Raw genomic sequence first — 26231 nt, forward strand, 5'->3', positions numbered from 1 at the left:
ATATATATGTATGTATGTATGTATGTATGTATGTATGACATTTCAAGGCCTCCATCTCTGCTTTAGTTGGTTTTCCACTAGAGCTTTCTTCCCACCACGAGTACAAAATCTCTGGACCTCTACTCTTCAAGTTTTTTTCCTGTCCCTTATTTTTTATTTCCCTTCCAAATTTAATCTCCCATGTTCTTCTACTCATTCCCCACTCTTTCAGAGCTCTCTCAGCCCAAAAAATAAATGTCTTGCTGGCTAGCATGATGCTAATGAGCTAGAACTTAAGGCTGCCAGGCAATCTTCAGAGCTCCTACCTATACTATACACAATGCTAGGTAAGAATTAATTAATTCCCCATTCCTTAACTCTTTCATTTCCTCTTCTGGACTGCTCTGCCCTGCTACCAGCCAGTCTTTCCCACTGCATTCCCCTCTTGGTCTGCAACCCCTTCCTTCATACCTAAAATTCCTTTTCCGTTTTACATCTTCTGACCCCTTCAGGGCAGCCTCTCACCTATCTGTTTGCTCTGGTCTACCCATATGCAAGGACACGTTTAAAAGTATGCACCTGTAAACTAGGCACAAAGTGGATAGTTTTATTAGATTGTCATATATAGACTGCCATGGTACTCTTGAAAATTAAACAGTTTAGACTGGCTGTCTTGTGCTCTCAACTTGATTCCCCATTTTCTTTTCTGTATTTTCAATAGTGCAATAAAATTATTTGCTGATTACGTTCTTGTCTCCCTTCCATTCTGCTCTTCTCAAACATTTAGTGTGCCAAGCTGGAACCCAGTGTATATAACAAACTAAAGGATCCTGGTTTTGCCCCAGAACACATGTTCTCACATGTTGGGGACACTCTTCATGTGACAGGCCTGACACAGGGAATTATTTGGGTAGTACGCTGCACAACTAGGACTTCCTATGTACAGAGTGGCATCTCATTTCAAAAGGGTGGGCAAAACTCCCTGTGGAAATCTGTTTGTGCCAGTGACCACATTCAAGGCTCAAATACACTTAACTCACAGAAGCATGCTCTCTCATTTACTGGGGGAAGGGGAAGGAAAGAGTTTTCTGGCATAAATAAAATCTGCTTGAGCCATCCTCACATAACCTACTTTATATGCATAGCTCTTTCCCTGACACTGTGTGTGGAGCAGTCAGCCATGTAGGTGGGTGACTTCCTAAAGCCTTAAACCACATTCTGACAGCAGGATAAAGTGAAGACTTTTGAAAGGGGGGGGGTGTGAATTGGGGGAGCCTTCCCACTTAGACTTTTGTGCAAGACATTGGGGGGTTTTCTGAAGCAGAAGCAAAACAGCAGTTTCACAAAGCAGGTCATCTCCCTCTTCCTTCTCACCCCCTCAAGCCTTGGCAGCATGTAAGATATACATAACTGTGATAATTACTTTATGTAAAAAGCTGCAGCACACTTCTGAAACAACAGGATAAGCCACCGCCTACAATTTCTGAAGTCTGCTTTTATTAGAAAAGAAATACCATTTGCTTGACAGTTACTTAAATAAAGAGTCCATAGTGAACATTTTACTAAATGCTAACATACTGCTCTCTCATTTTAGTGTCGTATTACTTCGAAACAGCAGCTAAAATTTGATTCTTTTTCTACAAAGATTCTCTGGATAGAACTTCCAGGTGCCTTCTATTATAATCTAAGTACTTCTTGCTTTCCTGCATTATTCATTAATATAGCACCAGGCATATGAATGGCATGACATAAAGATACGTAATCCTAGAAGGTTCACAACAGATGCAAGACTACCCAAGAATGACTCACAACCAGTGTTCGGCTGCACTCATGGTTTGGTCCATTAGTGTAATGGGGGACATGCAAGACAAGAAATTCAGTTGCAACATGGAGCTAAACATGTGCTTATGCTCACCCCCACATTTCTCATGAAACTAAATGCTGTTTTTTCAACCCACAGGAGTTTCTGAAGACCAAGCCATCAGAAATCGGGGCACAGAAAAGAGAAAGAAAAATAATAATGAAAACCCAGTTTCCAAAAACATTATTCTGAAACTTATTAAGGATTGCAATAAGTTATTTGTTCCTGCAACTTTTTATGGTGTTGTTTCAATATTAGAGGTTTCAGTCTTAACTCAGATTGCTCACTATTCCTATTCATTTTTGTGAAAACAAAGCTTCAACTATATCAGTGATAGAGGTGGGGGAAGAGATTAATATATGTTCAAGCCCATTTCTGGCCTCCAGACTAGAAACGTAGTACATGATTTTATAGAGAAAAAATTCTTTTTAACATAAATCATCAACTAAAACTGGCAAAGATGTCTGCAGTAGGGATGGCCACGAATCGAGAAAATGGAGGTTTGTGAGGTCTCATGAACCATGAACCTCCACAAACCTTCCTGTGTAATGAAGCAGTTTGTGGTTCAGGAGGTTCAGGAGAAGATCTAAGATCTTCCCTCCCTCCTTTCTGCAGGCAGCAGCTCCCCAAGGCCAGCAGAACAGAAGTGGGGGGGAGATCTTGTAAAAGCCATTTAAATGGACTGTTCCCTTTAAATGGCTTTTGCAAGCCATTTCAGCAATCCCTGTTGCTTCCCCCGCTTCCAAGTGGGGGGACTGAAAAGGATAATTGAAATGGCTTGCATCTATTTCAGCTAAATGGATGCATGCCATTTCAGCAATCCCTCTTGTTCCCCCCACTTTCCAACATGAACCTCCAAAATCACGCGGAGGGTCATGGGAGGGTCATGGATAGGGATGGGCATGAACCTTCAATTTGCAAACCACAAGCCAGCAATGTTCACCATGAAATTAGGTTCATGATGAGCTTTGTGCCCACCCCTAGTCTATAATACAGCTTTGATATTTTATGCCAATAAAGGTATTGTATTTGTATTTGTATAATACAGCTTACTGCACTCATTCTACACCATGGGACAATTGTAAGAACACCTCCCCCACCGCCACCGCTGTGTTACTGCAACTGCTAATTGCTGCTATCAGCCATACTACTACCACATTCCCAGGTGGGCACATTTAACAGAAAAAGTTACCAAAAAAAAAAAGAGGCAGCTGCACTTTTCCCCTCAAAGTCCATGCAGGAAGAATGCTAAGACAGTTGCAAATTAGGAACAGAAATTGTGACAAATCACAAGACACTTACGATCAAGTCCGTTGATGTATCTCATTGTAATTTCACAGTGCCCCCAAACTGCACTGACTACAGGGTACAGTTTTTTCCCTTTTAGTCCCCTGAAGGCAACTCCAAGGTACTGTCCATCTACAATGAAGCTAAGTGTCCCTTCATCCATATCCAAAACTACCAGTAAGGAGTCTGGTAGTACAAAAGACTCATCTGGTTCCAAAAATACAGGATACGTCACCCCAGGCTGATTTTTACAGTTATGATAAAGTTTGTTGCGTCCGAGGTCCCAGCCCCATGATTCACTATTACTTCCAACCAATGACGTATATCCTACAGAATGCAAGGGAGCTTCTGCTGTCGACACTCCAACCACAGCATGTGTCCCCCGTTGTCTGGTAGGCCAGTGAATCTGCCAGACATGTAGGCCCCTCGTATAGCCAACTTTGCCCCGGATGCAGTCCGTGCTTTGGGCAACGGGATGTCTATGAAATGTCAGTTTGTCGTCTTCCTTCACAAATATATTTAAGGATCGATCTTCATTGTTCCAAGCGTGTTTATACTGAACCTCCAAATGGGCTGGGGGCATATCCAGCAACATATCCAGACGTGCAGGCTTGCAGAAATCCGGACCCCTCAGTTCTCGTTTGACAGGTCTGTAAGGGGGCTCCCTCACATCAACAGACTTTATGCTCCCTGAGATTTTTTGGCCCATTGCTTGGCTACAGAACACCTGGCTGCAGGAAACGAAAGGTGGATCTGGGCCCAGTGTTAACTCATGAAAGCACTTTCAACTGAGCCAACGGCTGGGTCTGCAGACTGGACTTACTTCTTCGTGGATCCTCTTAAAGCCACCGTTTTCTGAAAATACCCTCCTGAAATAAAGCAGAAAACCTCCAATTAAAAAGTAGCCAACTTATAACCCACATGTGTATTCTTGAAGAATTTTTCTGATCTGTGCCAAGTTATTTTAAATCAAGATCCTATAATTCTCTTCTTTGTGGCCTTTGTACTACAGTGTTCACTAGTCAAACTGTCAGTTGGATATATGGAGCTCACAGTGTTCAGAGTACAGACAGCAATTTCCTTCTTTTCATAATAGACACAGACATTCCACTCCTTTTGCCCTTCCACCCAGATAGTCTAAAGGCAGTCATTGCACAGAGTTTTTCCTCCATTATCAGGTATGCCTACAGTTGTACACATTTTGACTCACAGTTCGTTTTTTAAACTGCCTCGAAAAAAATCACTTTTTTCTAGCATTTTCTTTCTGAATATGCTTTTCCAATCCAAGAATGTCCTGTAAGAGAAGCTCGACTAGCATGGCTGGAATGAATGGCCTGATGATAGCAAACAGCTGTGAAATGTGATACTTCACCTTTAAACAGCACCATACCCCTTAAATAAATAGTACACGGCAAAACTCATTTTATTATTCATGATGGGCTTGTGGGAAGGAGTAGACAGAAACATAAGCATTCCTAAGAGGGGTCCTTTGACCAGCCAAACCTGTGAAGTGTTTGGTTTAAAATATAAAGTGTTAAGTGGTGATGCTGAACTACTCGAGGTAGGATACTGTCCATTATTTATTTACTTTTACTACTTACCATGCCAGAAACCAAGGGTTTTGACATAAGGCAATTTCCTTCCAATGTATTTTTCAGGGGTGCATAATACATGAACTGGAATAAGGTACTTCTCCTAAAAGTAGTGAACTGTGTGTATCATAAACCAGAGACTTGCACATTTGGGCATCTTTGCACACAAACATTTTCACATATCAGTATTATTTTGAAAATTAAGCTATGCTGCCAAGGGGGGGATGTATCCTTGGGATTCCTCCAAGTTACTTTCAGCAGGTAGATGTTGCAAATGTGGACACCTTACATGGAGGACTCAGTCAAAAGAACAACTTGCACAGCTGTTGGATCCCCAAGCATCGAGAATAAATCCACGTTTTAAGAAAAGCAAAATTTATTTCAAAGCGTTGACGACATACTCAAACACGTTCTTTGTTAGAACTGGGGATACACAGTTAGATCAAGCATAATAAAGGAACTTCAAAGAGATACAGGTCCAATGAATAACTTTCCCGCTGGCGGGCTAATGGAACGGTTGCGCGCCCAGTCCATGGGAACCAGGCAGGATATTAGACATAACACAGGTGCAGTAGTCATGGGAAAAGCAATAGCCAAGCATTACAGCATCTTCTCCCCCACACAACCTCCAGCAGTTATCTTTTGCATTCCAACGCAGGAGCAGGATGATAGAAACCAAGAGGGGCCCGAATATCCCCTTCTTCCACCCATTCGCGGTGCTGGGGACCGAAATCAACCCATTCGATAAGGTACCAGAGTTTACCACGTTTCACTTTACAATCCAGGATATCAGCGATCTCAAAATGTTCATCCCCTTCCAAAATGACAGGTGGAGGAGGAGTAGTTACAGGTCTCCATGGAGACGGGCCAGGATCCTTCTTTAACAGGCTCATGTGAAATACAGAATGCAAGGCACGTAAATTCTTAGGCAAAACAACATCAACTGCCACATCATTTATGACTTTGCGCACTTTGAAAGGGCCTATGAACTTCCATCCCAATTTCCTGCTAGGCCGCAGCATCTTAATGTTCTTGGTTGAGACATACACAAGATCCCCAGGTTTCAGATCAAACCCCACCACCCTACCCTTGTCTGCCTGGGTCTTGTAAGCAGCCTTGGCTGCGTCAAGTGTTTGGCATAACAGAGGCCATGCTTTTTGCAAGGACATACACCAGGTATCAGCATCCCCCACAGGACGTTGGCCCATCCCCTCCAAGAAAGGGAGGGGGGGGCTGTCGTAACCAGAGACAGCTTTATACGGAGACATGCCTGTGGAGCTATGGACAGTATTATTATAACAATATTCAGCAAGAGGCAATAAGTCACACCAATCATTCTGTTGATAATTAGTAAAACAACGCAAATATTGTTCCAGGGTCTGATTAACTCGTTCCGTTTGTCCGTCAGTCTCGGGATGATACGCGCTGCTGAGTCCTTGTTCCACCCCTAAAATGGAAAGAAGTTCCCTCCAAAATTTAGAAACAAATTGGGTCCCCCTGTCAGAAATTAACTTAGTAGGTAATTGATGAATTTTCACCACGTGAGACATAAACGATTTCGCCAACCTTTGAGCTGTAGGCAAGGAAGGAAAAGGTACAAAATGAGCTTGTTTAGAAAACAAATCAACAACCACCCAAATGATAGTGTTCCCTTTGCTCGCAGGGAGGTCAGTAATAAAATCCATGGATACCACTTCCCATGGTCTCGATGGAGTAGGGAGTGGCTGTAGAAGACCAGGAGGCTTGCCCAATCTGGGTTTAGTCAAGGCACATGTTTGGCAGGACCGAACAAACATCAAGAGGTCTTTGCGCATATGTGGCCACCAGAACTGTCTGCGGATGAGTTGTAGAGATTTAACAAAACTCCAATGCCCTGCCAGTTTCGAACCATGAGCAGACTCCATCACCTCCCTCCTCATTGAAATAGGCACATACAGTTTGTCTCCAGAATAAATCAGACCATCAGGGCTACGGACACAATCAGGCAACGTTGTCAGGGAGGCATCATCCTCAACAGTCAAAGCAGACAGATATTTTTGGACCCAGGCCCCCCCCCCCACAGGGAAAAGGGAAGGCGTAGTCTCATCAGAGTGTGGAATTGCCCGCGCTTGCGCCCTGGTGACCACGGCCCCCCCCAGATGGGAGGGGGAAAAGACAGAGTCCATGATGATCTCACGCTGACTGTCATGTTGTGGGAGGCGTGAAAGCGCGTCAGCCAGGGAATTCGCCGCCCCAGGGAAATGACGAAGAGTGAATCGAAACTTAGCAAAGAAGTCCGCCCAACGAAGTTGCTTAGCGTTGAGAGAACGGGGGGATTTCAGCATCTCCAAATTCTTATGGTCAGTCCAGACTTCAAATGGCAGTTGCGCCCCCTCCAACCACTGCCTCCACGTGGAGAGAGCCAGCCGGATTGCTGACGCCTCCTTTTCCCAAATCCCCCAGTTTCGTTCAGCGTCAGAAAACTTTTTAGACACAAATGCGAGGGGATGTAAACGACCATCCTCCCCCTCCTGCAAAATCGCGGCCCCCATTGCCACATCCGAGGCATCAGTTTGGACAATGAATTTCTTAGTTTCATCAGGGCGCGCCAGCACTGGCTCAGAGGTGAACATCAGTTTAAGTTTCTCAAAAGCCTCTGCGCAAGCAGGGGACCATTTAAGCGGGGCGCCTGGTTTCGTAGCATCAAACCCCTTTCCCTTGGTTTTGAGCAAATCAGTCAGGGGAAGGGCAATTTGAGCGAAATTCTGGATGAAATTTCTGTAAAAATTGGCAAATCCGAGGAACATTTGCAATTGTTTGCGGGTCCTGGGGGGCTCCCAGTCAAGTACAGCTTGAATTTTAGCAGGGTCCATTTCAACCGTCCCCCCAGAGATGCGATAGCCCAAAAAGTCAATGCATGTCTTGTGGAATTCACATTTTGACAGCTTTGCAAACAAGTGGTGTTCATAAAGTCGTTTAAGGACCTTGCGCACCAATTTAATATGCGACGGGAGGTCCTGAGAGTACAGCAACACATCATCAAGGTAAAGGACCACTCCCTTGAATAGAAACTCATGTAGGACCTCATTGATAAGGTTCATGAAGACCCCCGGAGCCCCTTGAAGGCCGAAGGGCATAACGAGGTACTCAAACTGCCCCAAAGGGGTATTAAATGCAGTCTTGCTTTCATCCCCCTCCCGGATGCGCACACGGAAATATGCATCCCGGAGGTCAAGTTTCGAGAAGATTTTGCCCTTGGTGGCCTCAGCTACCAAGTCCTTGATTAGCGGGAGGGGGTAAGCATTGGATAAAGAAACAGCATTCAGACCCCTATAATCAGTGCACAATCTGAGCCCCCCGTCTTTCTTCTTTCGGAAAAGTACAGGCGCGGCGAAAGGGGAGGAAGCCGGGCGAATGAAACCTCGGGCTAGGTTTTTATCAATAAAGTTCCGCAGTTCAACTTTCTCAGCCGGCCCCATCGCATAAATTTTACCTTTGGGCAATTTACAGTCAGGCAAAAGTTCAATAGCACAGTCAGTCGAGCGATGGGGGGGCAATTCGTTAGCTTCCTCTTCGCCAAACACTTTCGCCAAGTCTCTATACTCTCGAGGCAAAGAAGCTAACTCTTCCGGTTGCAAAGTGCCGCAGGGGAACTGCGCGGTCGGCTGGTCCCCCCACGAGTCCACCCAGCAGTGATTTACACACTTAGCCGACACAAACTTGACAACCCCTTCTTCCCACAAGATGTAAGGGTCATGGGTAAACAACCAGGGACTCCCCAGAACTAAGTCGAATTGCGATTTAGGGGTGACAATGAAGGATCTGGATTCCCAATGATCGCCCGCCCCCAGCCGCAAAGCCATAGTCTCGTGCGTACAAGGTTCCATGGGTGCCCCATCCATCTGGGTAAAAATGATGGGAGACTTCAAGGGGGCTATCCCCGCTTCCAGTGCCAACAACACTCTAGGGCTGATGAGATCCCTCCCACACCCAGAATCAATCAACGCTCTCACCCTAACGTGGGTTCCCAGGAGCGGATTCATTAATGAGACAGTCACGAAAAATAGGGAAGGGGTTTCTCTCACCACCTTGGGCGCAGCATTAGAATGGCCTTGTCGTTTTGCGCCTCTCACAACAGGCCGTTGTCGTTTTCCGCCGTTTCAGGCACCACCTCTTCTTCTGACTCGGCAGCAGACGGATCGTTCCCCTCCGAGCCTTGGGCCGCCTGCAAAGCTTTGGAGAAACGCGGTTTAGCCATTCCCTTCTTCCCCGTCAGCGGTGTCTTCGGGCTTGGAGTAGGCGGCTGTACTTTACGGCTGCCACAATCCACAGCGAAGTGCCCCTTCTCCCCGCACTTGAGACAGAGCCCCATCTTCATACGTAGTTCTCGTGCTGATTCCGACAGGCGTTGAGGCTTGGGTTTGGAGGCACCGGCAGCGGCGGGTCTGTTGGTCGTAGCAGCCAGGTCGAGTTTGATGGTGGTGAGCCGGTCTTCCGCATTTTCAGCTTCCTGGGTCCAGGCCATTAGGGAGACAGGGTTGACAGTTTTCAGAACCGTTTCTCGGATATCTGCGTTGAGACCCAAGCGATACATCTCAGCTAATATATGGTCAGGGTAGTCTCGGAGCTTTGCGGCTTGCTTGTGGAATTCCAGAGTGTACTCGCGAACCGACTTCTTGTTCTGGCGATAGGTGCGGAGAAACGCTTTAGCCCTTTGACTCGCGTTGACATCTTCAAATCTCGCCCGCAGCGCCCACATGAATGCTCGCAAATTCAAAAGTTCCGGACCGCGGTCATTGTGCAGTCCAACATACCATGTGGCGGCGTCTCCTTTCAGTCTTGCCGAGATGACATCAATAAGACCAGCTTCATTTCGGAACAGGTGTCGACTTTCTTCTACGAATTTATGCACCCTCACCGTGAAGAAAGCGAGTTCATCTGGGTTGCCGTCGAAGGTAGCCTCCAGTAGATCCTTGGGTCTGGGCCGTGGAGGCCTTACCAACGGGCCCAGCTGAGCCGGAACTCCCCTGGGAGGGAAACCCGGCACAACCGGTGGCCCCGCTGGCATTGGCCTCAGTGGTGGCGGCAGACCCGGCACCGGCGGACCCCCCGGCATCGGCGGTTGCACAGGCACTTGCAGAGGCGGTCTCACTGGCGGCTGTACAGGTACCTGCTGCGCTGGAACTCCCGGTGCTTGCAGCGGTGGTCCCGTCAGCGGTTGAGCAGGCATCGGCGGCGCGGGAAGTCCCGGTGCAGGAGCAACTTGTTGCTGCGCGGCGTGTGCGTCAAGGAAATTAGCCATTCGAACGTCCATCATTCCCGGCAGACCTTCCATCACATCCTGGAATGCCCGCAACAAGTCTCTCACCGAGTCTTCCAGTTCTGCTAGTCGTTCCCCGGTGGTTTCTTCCGGGATGGGGTCCCGAGGGCGGTAGTCCGGGGGTGGGTCATAGTCCTCTTCCGTTGGGAAGACTCCGGTGCCCTCCTCATCTCCTGCGTGGCCCCGCGGTCCCGACGGCTCGAACATCCACTCCTCGAGGTCCCGCTCGGGGCTCCCCTTCTCCGAGGTAGCCCCCGGCTCCGGGAACAATCCCTTGTCAAATAGACTCTCACGTAATCCGCTCCCCCGACGGGAGTACACCTCACGGGTGCCCTGGGTGTTGTACATAGTCCAATCATCCTGCTGGTGAGTCTTCCGCGGACCCCATTGCGAAGGGGTCGGAGGCGGCCAAGACAGATGTGCAGGCAGGCGGGGAATCGCTCCCCCCACGGCACCCTCCAACGAGGCTGCAGTCGTGAACACCAAAGACGCGGAGGTTTGTGGGACCGATCCAGAGTCCCCCTCCGTGGTAGGTAGGTTTCCCTCAATTCCGCTCATGATCTCGCCAGATTCGGAACGATAGGAAAAAGAGAGTTCTAACAATATGTTGGATCCCCAAGCATCGAGAATAAATCCACGTTTTAAGAAAAGCAAAATTTATTTCAAAGCGTTGACGACATACTCAAACACGTTCTTTGTTAGAACTGGGGATACACAGTTAGATCAAGCATAATAAAGGAACTTCAAAGAGATACAGGTCCAATGAATAACTTTCCCGCTGGCGGGCTAATGGAACGGTTGCGCGCCCAGTCCATGGGAACCAGGCAGGATATTAGACATAACACAGGTGCAGTAGTCATGGGAAAAGCAATAGCCAAGCATTACAGCATCTTCTCCCCCACACAACCTCCAGCAGTTATCTTTTGCATTCCAACGCAGGAGCAGGATGATAGAAACCAAGCCGGGTGCAACAGGGAAAGAATATGTACACAGAGGTCACAGAAAACAGAATGGCAGCTTGCTGACAACAGCATTCCAGGATGTAAGGCAAGTGGTTTCCCCCCATCACTGAAAGGAACAGAAAGGTGTGTGCCAACATAAACATGCACAAGAGTGCAATCTACATTAGCTTACCTATGATGAAGTAGAATCCTGTCTGTCAACCAGAATTGCTAACTATTCCCTTTCTCTATCCTCCTGCGCAGAAGGCAAGAATTTGCCAATACACTGTTTAATTAGTAATCTGTGTCTCTTCTTCCTGATTTCACTACAGCTAGGATCATGCAAGCTTTCAAAGTCTTGATACACTGAGCACCATAATGTCTATGCACATGGTAAAACCAAATACCACGGCAATTCATTCATGTCTAAATACCTTATTTCTCTGCTAAAACACTTTTGAGCAAAAGATTATTTAGCATTTACAGACCTTATGCACTATTATGAACTTTTCATACACACACCAGAAAGTCGGGGAAAGGGAAGGAGATGGTGATGAAGGTGTATCAATATTCCAGCTAGCTCTTTTTGCAACTGTTGGGAAACTTTGTTCTTTTGAGAAAAAGCTCACTAACTCCATGCAGAAGTATTTCTGCTGTTTTATGGTTTCACAAGCAAGACTGCCTCATGTAGTTGGGAAATGATCAGATTAAGAGCTCTACATGCACACAGCAGAGAATAAGCCAAATCGAAGCCGGAAAAAGAGTGTCAGTTTCACTTTTCAGTGCTTTCAGTGGAACTGCCAAGATATTAAGGAATGTTATTCTCAGCACTAACAGTGAAATTGGAGACGTGCAAAAATCAAGCCAAGGGGATGTTATTTCGCTGTTAAAATGCAACTCAGTGTGTGACAAAATAAGTACACCAGTGTTAGTGAACCACAAAATGCGGACATATATTTATACAACTATTGATTATTAGTAATCATGGATTAAAGGTACCCTGTTGCTAATTAATAAATGCAAGATACACAGTGAATGACTCTCACAATTACCCACCGAAATATCAGGGCTATAAGCATTACTTTTTTGTTGTTAGTACTTGGCAAACATCTTTGTTGATCAAGGAAAATAATTTCATTTCTTAATTAATTTCAGCTAGAGAGTATATCTACTTTTGCCAAGTCCATTTGCTTAGTGGAGGGTGGAGAAGGCTGATTTGCCTCTCAGATGGGGAGAAGTATGCAGCCCCAGTGTTTAGTTTAGCAAGAACTTGCATCTAAGTGTTTCCTGTATTCCATAGTTTTCACTTATATAGATTTGTCTCAATAGCTGTAGTGTACGTGCACACGTGTGCACACGCATGTATACAGAATACGACATTTGGTACTTTGATTGGGAGAGACATTCTGGATTATCTTCTTCACAAACAAACCACTCTGTAAAATCTTACCATCATGTAGACACAACAAAGGAAGATGGGCAACCTTGGCTTTTTCTAACATACACAGACATATGCTCAGGGTTGATGGGCCTCCAACATGGTATCCATGGGTTCCGTGGCACCCACTGACACCTTTTGTGACACCCACCATATGTATTTAGAAAGTGAGCAGGGCTTCTGACTGGCTGTGCAGATTATTAAAAATGTTGCTTTGGCAGCAACTGCCATCATAGCACAAGGATCTTCACCAAGTGACTTAAGGTAAGCTGTGTTTATGCAAGAAAATATTTTAAAACACTATGTTCATGTAAAAATGTATCCTGCTAAACAGAGCTTTTGCCTGAACTGTTGAAGAGTTACTATTAGAGTTATTCATAGGCTCACTCCCTGACTTTTTGTGGCTGGGCCCTCCATCCTGTGTCAGAATTCCAAAGGTGCCCACAGACTTTAAAAGGTTGGGGAGGACCCCTGATATGTAGGGTGACCTGTCCCAAATAGTAATTTCTCTAGGTGGTGGCAAGCAAGCTACCAAGTTTGTATCTCTGGGGTCTAATAGAGCTGGCACATGTACAGAGTACACAGCTGGGGTCAGAGAAAACCAAGTATCTCAGCGGAGCAGGTAACTACATCAACCTGCTGGATGTATAATTCAGTGCATCTAAGTGAACTCTGACTCACAAAACTTAATGTAGAATAAATTGTGTTAAAGCCTTTAACGCGCCACTGGACTCCTGTTTTATTTTACTATTAAATCACTGTAAACAATGGTTTTGGCATGGAAGACTGTTCCTGATGACCTAATTTGAACTTCACATGTGTGTTGATGGGCCCTGTTGTACAGGAGCCAGTTCTTCAGAACTAGATACAGTGATAAGCCACTTACAAGTGTTATCTTTGAACTCAGGTAAAATTCAGGTCAATATGGTCCTCTCATTTCATTTACAGTACTGGAAAATCCAAACAACAACACGGGAATCTTTTGGGTGGTATGATGTCCTCCTTAGATTAATCCTTTCCTAAGTCTCTCTTACGGGAGGGAAGGCAGCATGGTGTAGCCTGACCTTGTCAGAACTTTGAACCTAGGCAGGTTCAGTACTTGGATGGGAGACAGCCAAGAAAGAATCTACAGAGGAAGACACTGGCAAACCACCTCTGATTCTCACTTGCCTTCAAAGTGCCTTGTTGGGGTGGCCATAAGCTAGCTGCGACTTAACAGCACTTAGTTACATAAGTCTCCCTCAGTAACACAATGGGATTGGGGTTCAAGAGAGTCCTGTGAAGAACTAAGTCTGTGATCAAGCCACTTCATTAGCCAACTTAGCTAAAGAGACGGCCTAAAAATATAATTTGATCTTCAAGACAGGTATCAAACACCTGGCTGTTTCACCTTCCTGTACTACTACAGTGTCAAGCAGTTCATTATTTCAGTTTGTATAACCGCTCAGCAGTGAAACATGGAATTATTGCTTTTTCCGAAACTAAAATAGACATATCTTGTTTTGCACAAAACTGAACAAGAAATTGAATGCACCAAAAGCATCAGAAATATTGGCATTCTGATACACCTACTACAATCACTTATCCTTTCTACCTTAAACTTGTTAAAAAGCCTACATTCTGAAAATAATCTTGCAATACCTAAAGTATCCTCAGAAATGCATTGTTACATTCACCTTGTTCTCAATATCTTGACTACCATAAGGCTGCTTAAACTGTGACATGTTTATTTAATACGTTTTGTATACCATGCTCTATTTTTTTTAAAAAGCATCTGAGCCATTTGAAGCAGGAAAACTACGTATTGTTTACAACTCCATACAGAACCATTTTAAAATGTAAAAGGAAAGAATAGCCAAGTGTTCTGATTTACCAAGCGTTCCCTGCCTGGTAAATAGAGGCAATTTTTACTTGCCTTAAGCAACCAGGTTACTGTGGACACAAACTTGGAAGATTTATCTCCTGGCATATCTATTGGTCAATAATAAAACAGCCAGGCAACTTTGCTAAATGAAAATAAGCCTAAGCATGTTCCTGTGGAATGGGACACACTTACACCAAATTTCAAATGGTAAAGTGCTTGAAGCAAGGATCTGCCTTTTCATATTCTCTAAAGTGCCAGCATATTAATGATACTATATAAATGCATAATATAATTATGAAATAGCAAAATATCCATATTTATAAATGTCCATGATCCCTTTCACTGTTCACATAAGTCTCTCTGGCATTTTCAATAGGAGCCCTCTTTGGTACAATTCAAGGTACACCAGTAAAATAAACTACCACAAAATGTTTTCCAGGAACTCACATTAGAAGGAATGAAGACATCTGGAATTCTAGTCCAACTCAGTTGTGAGTAATTTACCGAGAATCTGTTCAGAAGGTCACAACCTTGCCTTGTAAAAACAAACAAGTTTTCATTAGAAAGCCAGTGCTACAGCTTTCATATACTACTTGGTCAGAGCTTTGGACCAATATGGCTTGAAGGGACAAGAGGAAAAATTCGCAATCATTCCACAGTGATTACAATACTCTGCATAAGATTAGTGATTCATCCACTTCAATCACATGAGATCTCGACATGCCAACTGTTTCTTGATAAAAGTCATGCCATAATGCTACACACATTCATTTAGAGTTCCATCAGGTTATAAGAACCACGTTTGATGGCATGTTCAAGTTTGTAGGTCTCCTGCTAGGCTAATTCCATTATAGTTCCAGAGAAGTAGCCTTGTTAGCCTGCTGTAGCCAAGTAAAATAGAAGCCCAGCAGCACCTTAAAGACTAATAAGGAAAGTTCCTTGCCATAAAAAACCATCAACGTTACTATAATGAAGAACAGGCAAAATTATTATAATGACATTATTTTATGCTATCCATTTGTCCGCCCTGACCTGGAGAGCCCAGGCTAGCCTGATCTCATAAGATCTCAGAAGCTAAGCAGAGTCAGCCCTGGCTAGTATTTGGATGGGAGAGCTCCAAGGAATACCAGGGTCAAGATGCGGAGGCAAGGACTGGGAAACCACCTCTGAATGCCTCTTGCCTTGAAAACCCCATGGGGTTGCCATAGGTCAGCTGTGATTTAATAGCAAAAAAAAAATCTTTGAGGTGCCTGTGGATTTTGGCTTTATTTAATTTGATGATTGCCCAAAAGTTACTGAACTGGAGACTGTTTCACATACAATATACTAGCATTAGTACGTTATAGGGAAGAGATATAAGCAAATACACACACACTCTATAAGCAAGGGACCATATAAGCAAATACACACACAATCTATAAGCAAGGGACCTATAGCAACTTTTTTTTTTTTTTTTGCTTTAAGGTGGCCTGAAAGGACACGAGCTAACTCTATTCTATTTTGGCTCCCCATGTTCACTCTACACAGCTATTTGTCTCTGTCACTTTAGGCTGCAGCCACTTTCTCAACAAAGACTGCAGTTCCATGCACACTTACTTACCTAGGTGTAAGTTCCACCAAAAACAAAAAATGGGAATTACTTTTGAATAAATATGTGTAAAATTCTACTATAAAGGAAGGATCCACTAGTCCAATCCTACTCACAGCAGCCATTATACTTGAGGAATATTTTTCTACCAGTATTATTTCACCATCCCACCTTTCAAATCAAGCACAAGGTTGGGGAGGGGGAGAAAAAGATTAACAAGAACCAACATTGTTCCCACTGCATCCCCAGGAAAGAGCCTGACCTCCTTGCCCATAAATGTGTGACCACGTAGCAAAAAAAAAAAAAGAAGACTCACAAATCAGACTTTATAATACTTTGATAAATATGGCACCAATACATATTTTAGTTGAGATGCAACCCAGATTCACACCAATTTGTGAGCTTAAAAAAACAACTTTATTCTTTACCCTCACCAACCCCCCCCCAAAAAAAACTGCAATAGGTTACAGGAAGGGACTTCCATGTTAATTTCAGTAGGATAGCCATATTAGTCTATTGTAGTACAACAAAGAAGAAGCCCAGTGGAACCTTAAGACTAACAACTAGGGTTGGCAGCTCCAGGTTGGGAAATACCTGGAGATTTTGGGGGTGGAGCCTGGGGTTTGGAGAAGGACTTCAACAGGATATAATGCCATAGAGTCCACCTTCCACAGAGACCATTTTCTGCACATAAGTCACCTGGAGATCAATTGTATTAGCGGGAGATCTCAAGCTACCACCTGGAGGCTGGCAACCCTAACATTTATTCCAGTATGCTCTTCCATGAGTCAGACCTCAGTTTTTTACATACACTATCTGAAGAAGTGAGCTCTGAATCACAAAAGCTCATAATGAATAAATATTTTTAGTCTTTCAAGTGCTGCTGGACTTCTGTTTCATAGGAAGGAAGCATAAGAAAGCAAAGCTGCAATGACGTCTTGACATTCTCCATCATCAGATCACCCTTTCCCAAGTGGATGCTGTGTGGGGGGGGGGGGTACTAGAAGATCTCAGCACCACTTCTGGGGCCAACTTGGCAAACTTGTCAGGAGACTTCACTGCACTGCAGGATGACCAGCGAAACAGAACCAGTAACCACACTGTGGAAAAGCGAAGTAAACAGACACCGGGGAAAGTCCAGTAGCAAATGGGTTTGCTACGGGCCAGGAACAGACTTTCCCCAGTGTGATCATGCCAGCGCGCTTCCATGGCGTCAGGATGGTCTGATCGGGCCATCCTGACTCCATGTCATTGTTTTTTTCCCCCGTTTCGGTATGTGCATCATCACACGCTGCATAGGGAGCACTCAGTGCGGAGATGCGAATCATCGATCCCTCAGTGAAGCGCACCGGAAATACGCTGCCAAAAAACCCCAAACTGACTCACCTGCAGTTGCATCTGATCATGCAGTGGCAGGCTGCCCCTGCAGCTCCCAGGGACTGTGTGATCACTCAAATGTGGGTCAAATCGTTGCGGCACAAATAGCCTCACTTCCTCCCTCCCATTATCTCACGCGTGTGAACACTGCCTCAGTACTTGGAAGGGAGACCACCAAGGAAGACAGTGGTAAGCCACCTCTGCTTCTCACTTGCCTTGAAAGCCCCTTGCTAGGGTAAGCATAGGTTGGCTTTGACTTGATGGATCGTGTGTGTGTGTGTGTAATTGTGCATGACTTGTGAGTGACTGTGGCTGCATTCAGACATTATAGTAAAATGTAGTTTGTTGTGTAAATCGTGGTTAGTCTATCACACAAACAGAACAGATCACAGTTTGTTCCTCAGTCCTACTGAAGTCCGCTGATCCATTGGCTTGCGAGGCTGCTAGCAAAATTTCATTGTGTATGCAGTCAACTTGTTATTGGTCAACTGCAATAAACGGGAAGAAAATGGGGGGAGGGCTCAGATGAGCCAAGCCTCTTCTTCTTCCTCTTTGGTGCTGCTGAACAATCTTGAATTTCTGCATTCAGACACCACAACAAATCATAGCGATTAAGCCAGATACAAACCATCAAGCCTTTGACCTGAATAGCCCAGGCTAGCCTGATCTCATCAGATCTTGAAAGCTAAGCAGGGTTGGCCCTGGTTAGTGTTTGGATGGACCACCAAGGAAGTCCAGGGTCTTGACATGGAGGCAGGCAATGGCAAACCACCTCTGAATGTCTCTTGCCTTGAAAACCCTATGGAGTTGCCATAAATTGGCTACGACAGTTGGCTACAACTTTCCACAACCACCACACAAACCATCATCACTGAAATTTTTGGCAATCTATTCAGACATCACACTAAACAAGAGTATAATCAAATCATGGTTTGTACATGTTATGTATGGAATGTATGTATCTTTGTATATAGAGCTTGAGTCTGATGCAAGGTATTGAAAACCAAGCTATCAGAACCAGGGAAGTTCTGGAGGGAAGCAAACTGATTGGTCTTTATTTACAATATCTGATTGGATGTTATCTGACATGGGGGCGTGGCTTGCCAAGCCCGGACTGTTTAAAAAGGAGCCTGTTGCTCTGTTGTTTTGTCTTGTTCTGTTTCTTCTGACTTTGTTGAATAAAGCTGTTATCACTGTTCACCTGCTGCCTCGAGTCTCGTATTCAACAGTACACTATCGTGTAATCTGAATACAGACTTGTGTAAGTTATTAGTACTTCCTGCAACTGAAGAGATGCTGTCACTTTTCAGAAACTATATGGGAGATTGGCCACTTAACTATAAAACTAAAAACTCCAAAGCAGGAGCAAACATTTAATTCAGTGTAAAGAGTTCTCTGGACTAAAGCTTCTTTGGATGTTAACATTATGCTCCTGTATATGTAGAAATCTGAATATCAAAATGGAACTATCAGAGAATGTAAGAGCTGGAAATAATGATTAACGGGTTGGGTACACATAGACAAAGACCTACAGATTAGCAAACCAAGCAGAGAATCCAATCATCCAGTTACACTTTTCTGTACAATTCTGAAGTCACCATAGTGAAAGTTAGTATCAACCCACAGATGCTTATTTAAAATCTCTAGTTCCTTTATAATATTTCCTACACACTTGTGAAAAGTGTGCTATTGTGGCTCATCTCTTGAAAAACAAAGATAAATGTCCGACTCAGCCAATCTCAAAATACCTTCTGTTTGCACTGGCAGAAGATACTGTTAGGTCTTTGACCTGCTTAAGCAGTTTGCAGATTGAACTTCCTCATACAGACACATGCAAATTACAACTGGGCAGCTAAAAGCAGATTTTAGCCTTTAGTAAAAGCTATACCCCTAGCCAACAATATGTGTAAAAACTAATGAATACTTTCTACTTTCTTAAAAGGAGTGATACTATAACATTGAAGAGAGTTACCAATTGTATGAGAGATTAAGGGATTGCCCAGCATCCCCTGGGGAGGGGACTTGCTGGTATAATTTGGAAGAAGTATTACAGTTCAGCCAAGCACTCAAAATGAGGTTGATTAGTTTGCCAATGACAAAAGGAAAGAACACTCCCCACCGAGAAGAAGCATTCTTCACTTTCAAACTTCCACCATCATCTGCTGATCATGTGACAATAGCTTTCAGCAACACAATGACTTTGGTGGTAAAGGAGGCTGGGTGGAGTACAGATCTCTTTAAACTGTGTGGCAATACCACTGGAGAATTTCAATTATAAGAACATGAATGGAGTCTGAATGAATTCTACGCATTAGCTGCTGCTGAGGATTTATAGCTTAGTATCACATTTCTTAGGAGACTCATACTCTCAAATTGTTTCCAAAAAGCGATGAGGGAGAGTTTCAGGAAACAAGATGCACAACAACAAAAAAAGCCATAGCACTTTCCCACCAAAAGCTCTGGAGATGTTTACCAATTTTAAAATAAAGAGCAAGTAGCACCACATTAAACTATCATCTGAGCCTGTCACCTTCAAACCAGCATAAGGTGGCAGACTGAAGCACAATAAGACATTTGCCAAAAGTGTTCTCTTTTACAAACAAAACATATGAACATTCTAAGTAATCCTAGTATATGGCAACGATCCTATGCAGACTTAAACAGATCTCACTCAATTCAATCGGACTTAAGGTCAAACCAGAAGTGTGGTTTTTAAAGAGTTCAGAACCCAAGAGCAGCTGCAAGGAATGGCTACTAAAATATAAAGGACTGCAATTGCATGGGGAGGAAGGGTTCCTCTCTCTCCCCATCCTGCCTGTGCCAAAACAAGAGCTGGGAGGGGAGTTATTTCATTTCCCCGTTTTTACAGTTTCACATACAAAGAATATTTCACGTGAAGCCGCATAAACGGAGAAATAACTTCCCTCTCAGAGAGACATGTTCTGGTCATTAGGGTAGTAAACCAAACAGTTCTAATTAATATCATATGTAAGAAAACTAGTATGTTGTCATACATTCCAAGAGGTTTATTTTTAACTTTCTGCAAAAACACTGGTTTTATGGCTGATATTTAAACTGATAACTATGAATTACTCTGGTCTAGTATAGATGAAATAAAACACAACAGTGTTCCTGGAAGACTTCAGCTTCAATGAACAAAGGTAGATTGATGAATCTGTGTTAGTACTACAAAGACAGAAAAAGTAGTAAGTAGCCAGAACCTATACCAGTCTACAAATATTGGGAAGGGACCAGTATAAATAGGAAACCCCATGCTTTAGATCAGGGCTGTCAAACATGTGGCCCACAGGGGGCTTCTATCAAAGAGCCCTGTGAAACATGAAGTATACAGAGTGGTACCATCGAGTTTCCAGCCCCATTGCTAGAGCGTCACCCGGCTACGCGCCTACGTCATGTCTGGGCAACGGAATAGTGCAGCGCCTGTGTTTTCCCCACAGGAATGGTCCTGCGAAGAACAATACATCCCCCACCGAATTAAGGTAAGTACTTGGAAGCCCTGTAGAGGAAGCTAGAAGGAAAAGAAAGTTTGTATGCAACAGCATTCCATACAGTACTTATAACATTTCTAATGGCTTATCCCATAAATGAACCCAATCACATGAACCATAAATCCACATCAAAGATGCTGCTAAAAACTGCATCACTGGTATGTGATTCAACTAATTTATATAGTAAACCTAATACAACAAACCAGGGGTCATTCTGTAGAAAAAGAGGTGCAGGAGCTCATTAGCATAACTCATTTGCATATGCCACACCCCCTAACATCACCAGAAGCTACTCTACAACAAGCATGAAAATGCAGATCAAGTTAGTATTGCTATTTATTTTTGTGATAGTTGCTATACAAAGCCTCCTGGGTTCAGCTTTTTAAAGTCCAGTTTTCTTAGAAGGGCAAATTAGCAGTGACCATTGCTATATATGAGTGGGGTTGGTTTGTTTTGGAAAAGGAAGTTATGTTCTTATCACACCAATGTACCTGTATAGTTCCATGAAAAATAATTATTGCAAAAAACCTGTTCAAATAAATGGTCTGCTTGTATGAACAGTGTGACATTAGAGAACGGGACTTTTGCAAGATCACAGCTTTTTTTAATATGCTCAGCAAAAACTTTTCATAATGGAAGAAAAGCCACAATCTCATGCAAGTTTCTCTTCCAGTCACTTGCAAACACTCCAGCAAGTGGTATACACTCTGTATGCCTCATGTTTCACAGGGCTAGCAGATCTACTATCTGGAAAAGACATCCTCCCTTCTCTAGTAAATTATGAATAACCTGACCTCTTGAGAGAGAGGTGCACCTAAAACAGAGTTACACACATGATATATATAACAACATTAAATACCAAGTTGCCTTCTTCAAGTGAATACAAGCTAAGCTTTGCCTGCTGCTGTGAGCAAGACAATTCCCAGAGGGAATTGGGGGAACATGCCAGAGTTCTGGAACCTCTTTGACAAAAAAATTTTTAAGGACCCATTGAAGACATCATTAACCTGACCCCCTGTGAAATGCAGTGATCATCCCAATTAAGTGGTGGTACTTAAAGTGCCAGCATTCTGTTGTTCCCCTGGCCTGGATGGCCCTGGCTAGCCCGATCTTGTCAGACCCTCTGAAACTAAGCAAGGTCAGCCCTGGTTAGTACTTGGATGGGAGACCACCAAGGAAGCCCAGGGCTGTGACACAGAGGAAGGCAATGGCAAACCACCTCTGAACATCTCAGGCCTTAAAAACCACTACGAGGTCGCCATCGGACAGCTGCGACTTGATGGCACTTTCCACCAACAATTGTGTCGTTGCGTAAGAAAAAGGCCTGACAAAACCCTTGGGGCTGTGCACTTTGCACCCCTCTGGAGCCCTAAGTCGTGTTGCCCTCATTCAGCCTCATCTAGAGACAACAACCACATGTCCCCAGCCACAGAAAGTCACGTAAATCCACACAAAAAGGTCTGCATTTTACCATTGTCCAAATATTTCACACCAAGGGAAGGCAGAAGGAGAAAATAATACTGTCTGCCTGTCTTGTCTAAAAACATTTGAGTCCAGTGGCACCTTTAAGACCAACAAAGTTTTAATCAAGGTATGAGCTTGAAACCCCCTGAAACAATACTGACCTTGATAGGCAAAGAAAGACAGAGAGAGAAAGACAAATAAAGAGAGAGACACGGAGAGAGACACACACAGAGGGACAGAGAGACAGAGAGAGAAACAAATGAACAGAGGCACAGACAGACACACACACACACACACACACACACAGAGAGGGACAGACAGACACACAGAGGAACAGAGACACACACAGAGGGGCAGAGAGACACACACACCCCCACACACAGAGACACACCCACAGAGGATCAGAGCTTTGGTGGGTGGGCTTGGGAAGGCATGGGGAGGCATTTAAATGCCTCCCCACTCCTTGAGAGGCCTTCCCCAGACTGCCTGATTCGGCAGGTGGGCAGGGGAAGGCACGGGGAGGCATTAAAATGCCTCCCCGCTCCTTTAGAGGCCTTCCCCGGCCTGCCTGGTTCAGCAGGCGGGCAAGGGAAGGCCGGGGGGGCCTCAACAGGCCTTCCCCAGCTGGCCCGCTTTGGTGGGCAGGCAGGGGGGGGTCTCAACAGGAAAGGCAGAGGGGCTCTGCAGGCCTTCCCTGGCCCGTCTAACTTACCTCGCTGCTTCTTGCTCCTTGTGGCCCGACTGAGGGCTGCTGGTAGCTGGAGGCGGGCCTTGCTGCGTGTGCCCACCCCTGGGCTCCTTACTGCCGGAGCGCCATTGCGGTGCGCTCCAGCAGGAAATGACCCCTGCAACAAACACTTCTTGACAGAAATCAATTGGTAACATCTATATACTAGAAGTATCGTTTGCACTGGTCTCTATTAATCTGAGAGGTCCAAGTCAAGTTGGCTTAAAACAATACTGGAGGATCTGTAGAGTTTTCAGTAGTACATTGGGGGGGGGGGAATCTAGTGGACAACCCAATTGCACAAACCATGACAATATTCCCAGTTATAAATGACTTCTCCAACATGTCTAGTTATTATTTTACCCTTCAGTAGTGGGCAGACCTTTTGCACAGATGACTGGCTTGTTCTTCACTGTTACCCATGCTTTCCTGCAGTATCTTTGTGTTCCCTTCCCTAGTGTTTTGACTCCAGGGTACTTGCCAGAATGTCTGTCATCTGTTACATTTTTAAATCAACCTTATTCTAAGGAAGTCATAGCTGGTTCTGCTCTCCTCCATATTGTCTTCTCAGTCCCCACATGGGTATGTTAGAGAGATTGATTAGACCAAGGATACAATTACACAGTGCATTTCATGGATGAATAGAGACCAGTGTTCCCTCTGAGTTAGTGTGAGCTACCTCACAGTTTTTTTAGCCTCCAGCTCACAGATTTTTGTGTTAGCTCAGGAAGGATGGCTCCAGAGCAAACTAATTTATGCAGTAACCAAACTGCTTGCTCACAGCTTTAATACCAGTAGCTCACAAAGTAGAATTTTTGCTCACAAGACTCCACAGATTAGAGAGAACATTGATGGAGACTAAAACGTAGCTAGACAATTTTTTTTGGGGGGGGGCCACTGGGGGCATGATGTCACTTATGACATCACAAAAATAATAAAATAAAAACAGAAGAGCCTGGCCTGCCAGCCTCCCCACACCCTCGCTTTGTCAACAGCTGGCTGGCTGGCCTGGAAAAGTGGTGGTGAGGGACAGAGGCACTCGGGGCCCTCCCCATTCCACACTTCAGGAAAAGAGGCTGGCTAGCGAGAGCTGCTGGAGCCCCAGCCTTGCCAGCACTGCCACTCACCCAGCAGGCACGCACCTCCACCTCTTCCCTTCCCTCCTCTGCCCAGTGAGGTGCAGTGTGCTTCAGAGACAGTGAGAAGCCCACTGGCAGCCAGCCGGTCAGCCCCCATCCCACCTGCCCCTAACCAGTGGCAGTAGAAGAAAGAGCGCTGGCACCAGGCACACGCTCATTCCCCACCGGCTGGCCAGCTCTCCACTCTCTGCTGGCCAGCCTGGCCCTTTGCATGTGGCTGGGGGCAGAGCTGGCTGTGCAGACACATGCTTCCTGATAAGAAAACATGTGGCTGGCCAACACTGTGGTGCCCCATCCTTTCTGGGGGTAATTCAGGCCAGCGGACAGTGAGGGAGGAGAGTTGGGGTGACTGAGAGAGGGGGCATTGCAGATTTGAGAGGGGGTGCGCCTGCCTCCACCCAGATCTAGTTATGTCCCTGAACATTGATCTTCCAGGTGTTAATCCAACACTCTATGTAGCACACTGATTCCAGCATGCATAATAGAAAGTTGTTAGATCGGACTAACAAAGACTCGGAAAGTGGTTTCAGCTCAGTGATTCAGCTTTATTGAAGTAGTGAACAAACACTCAAACGCATTCAAAACCAGAACGGATTAACATTGGGAGCTAGGCTCCTTTTAAACATTCCCGGGCTAACATAGCCACACCTATTTACAAATAACAACCAATAAGATTGTCAGGATAAAGACCAATGGGAACTCTTCCCGCTTGGGGACCTTGCTTAGCTGCGATTGGTGGCTTGTTCAGAATGACCAATAGGGTGCGAGAGTAGATGGAGCCCTGGCTGGCTCGAAGCTTAACATTGTAAGTGAATTAGGCGATTCATGTAATACTCCCAGTACATTACAAAAGTTGTTTTGAGAAACATCTTATACAGTTGTTGCATGTTGCTCTTTTTTGTACTCCTGAGATTTGTGTGCTTCTGAGTTTGGGGAGTGAGATTCATGGGGGGGGGAAGTGCAGGTGAGATCCAGATTCTGGATCTACAGGTAGGATACTATCACCATTCCCACAGTTTTGCTTCCATTTATCTGCAACCCTATTTGGAATCTGGCACAGTTCATCTGCCTTGAAGCAGTACAGGGGGGGGGGTGAATCTTGTTTCACCACAGCAAAAGAAAACTAGTATCCTCACATCTGTGCAAAGCCACTTGGATAGAATTACACTGCCAGAGATAAATAATATTTGAGATAATTCATTACAGCATTTATATTTTAAATTAAAGAAGGGTCTTGAGGTCAGCATATCACAGTCTCCTGTCTGGATGAATGCGGCTGTGCAATGGTCACCATATGTTATCAGCAATCCTCAGCCAATGTCAATAGAACACACAATTACTGAGATGTGACTAATGTTCTGATCTTTCACAAGGACCTCCGGGAGAGCTATTATGACTGATAGCAGATAATACATTTGTATAAAGTTTTGCAAGCCCTGTTTGTATTGCTTAATATGCATATCCAAAAGATATAAAATTGCCCTCGTGAATTAGATACCACTCTTCAGAGTGAGGGACGGGGTGGGGGAGGACAGATTCCAAACCTACAAATGAATTGTTAAAATATAAAACTGCTTTGTACAGAGCCTGCCCAGCACAGTCTCTTCCAAGGGATTAATAGTAGAACCTTCTACATGTAAGGGGAGTGCTTTAAGATTAGATTACAAGTCTACTTTATGCCTACATATGCTGCAATAAGCTTTTTGAGAAGCCACAAGAGATGAATACCAAATTGGACTATACTGTTGCCCTTCATGACTCAGGAGGATACTTTATCTTTCCTCTGCCCTGTATGCCTTTGTGAATGTCACAGAGTAGACCTGCAATAAGAGTAGAGTTTTAAGAAATCTCTATCTCCTTAATTAAAAAAAAGAAAGAAAAGGATTCATATGAAGACTGGTTAGCTTAGTGTTGTAAAAGGTTACTTCAGATGACACATCCTGAAATGGGAATTGTCAGCCAGCTGAACAGACTCTGGAACACTGCCTGGCAGGGCACCAAGGAATGACACTGCATTTACAGCAATCCTCTTCTTTCATATCCAGTTAAAATGGGGGCTTTATTTGTTCAGAGCTGGCATCAGACTTAACTTAGGGTACAGCAGGAAATCAGGAGCCTGAGACAATTCAAGGCGGGAGGCGTGGGTTCACACAATTGCTTCTATTG

General features: G+C 44.6%; 1 protein-coding gene across 1 annotated transcript in view; it reads right to left on the bottom strand.

The window, feature by feature from the left end:
• The window catches only part of SPSB4 (splA/ryanodine receptor domain and SOCS box containing 4), a 141170-nt gene that overhangs the window by 109605 nt on the left and 5334 nt on the right, over positions 1-26231 (bottom strand). The window contains exon 2 of the mRNA XM_015413622.1: positions 3143-3996. Within this exon, the coding sequence (XP_015269108.1) occupies positions 3143-3836 (694 nt within the window). The 5' untranslated portion in view covers positions 3837-3996. The remainder of the gene's footprint in view (positions 1-3142; positions 3997-26231) is intronic.

The sequence above is a fragment of the Gekko japonicus genome, unplaced genomic scaffold (assembly GCF_001447785.1).
Source record: "Gekko japonicus isolate JY-2015 unplaced genomic scaffold, Gekko_japonicus_V1.1 scaffold418, whole genome shotgun sequence".
Classification (NCBI taxonomy): domain Eukaryota; kingdom Metazoa; phylum Chordata; class Lepidosauria; order Squamata; family Gekkonidae; genus Gekko; species Gekko japonicus.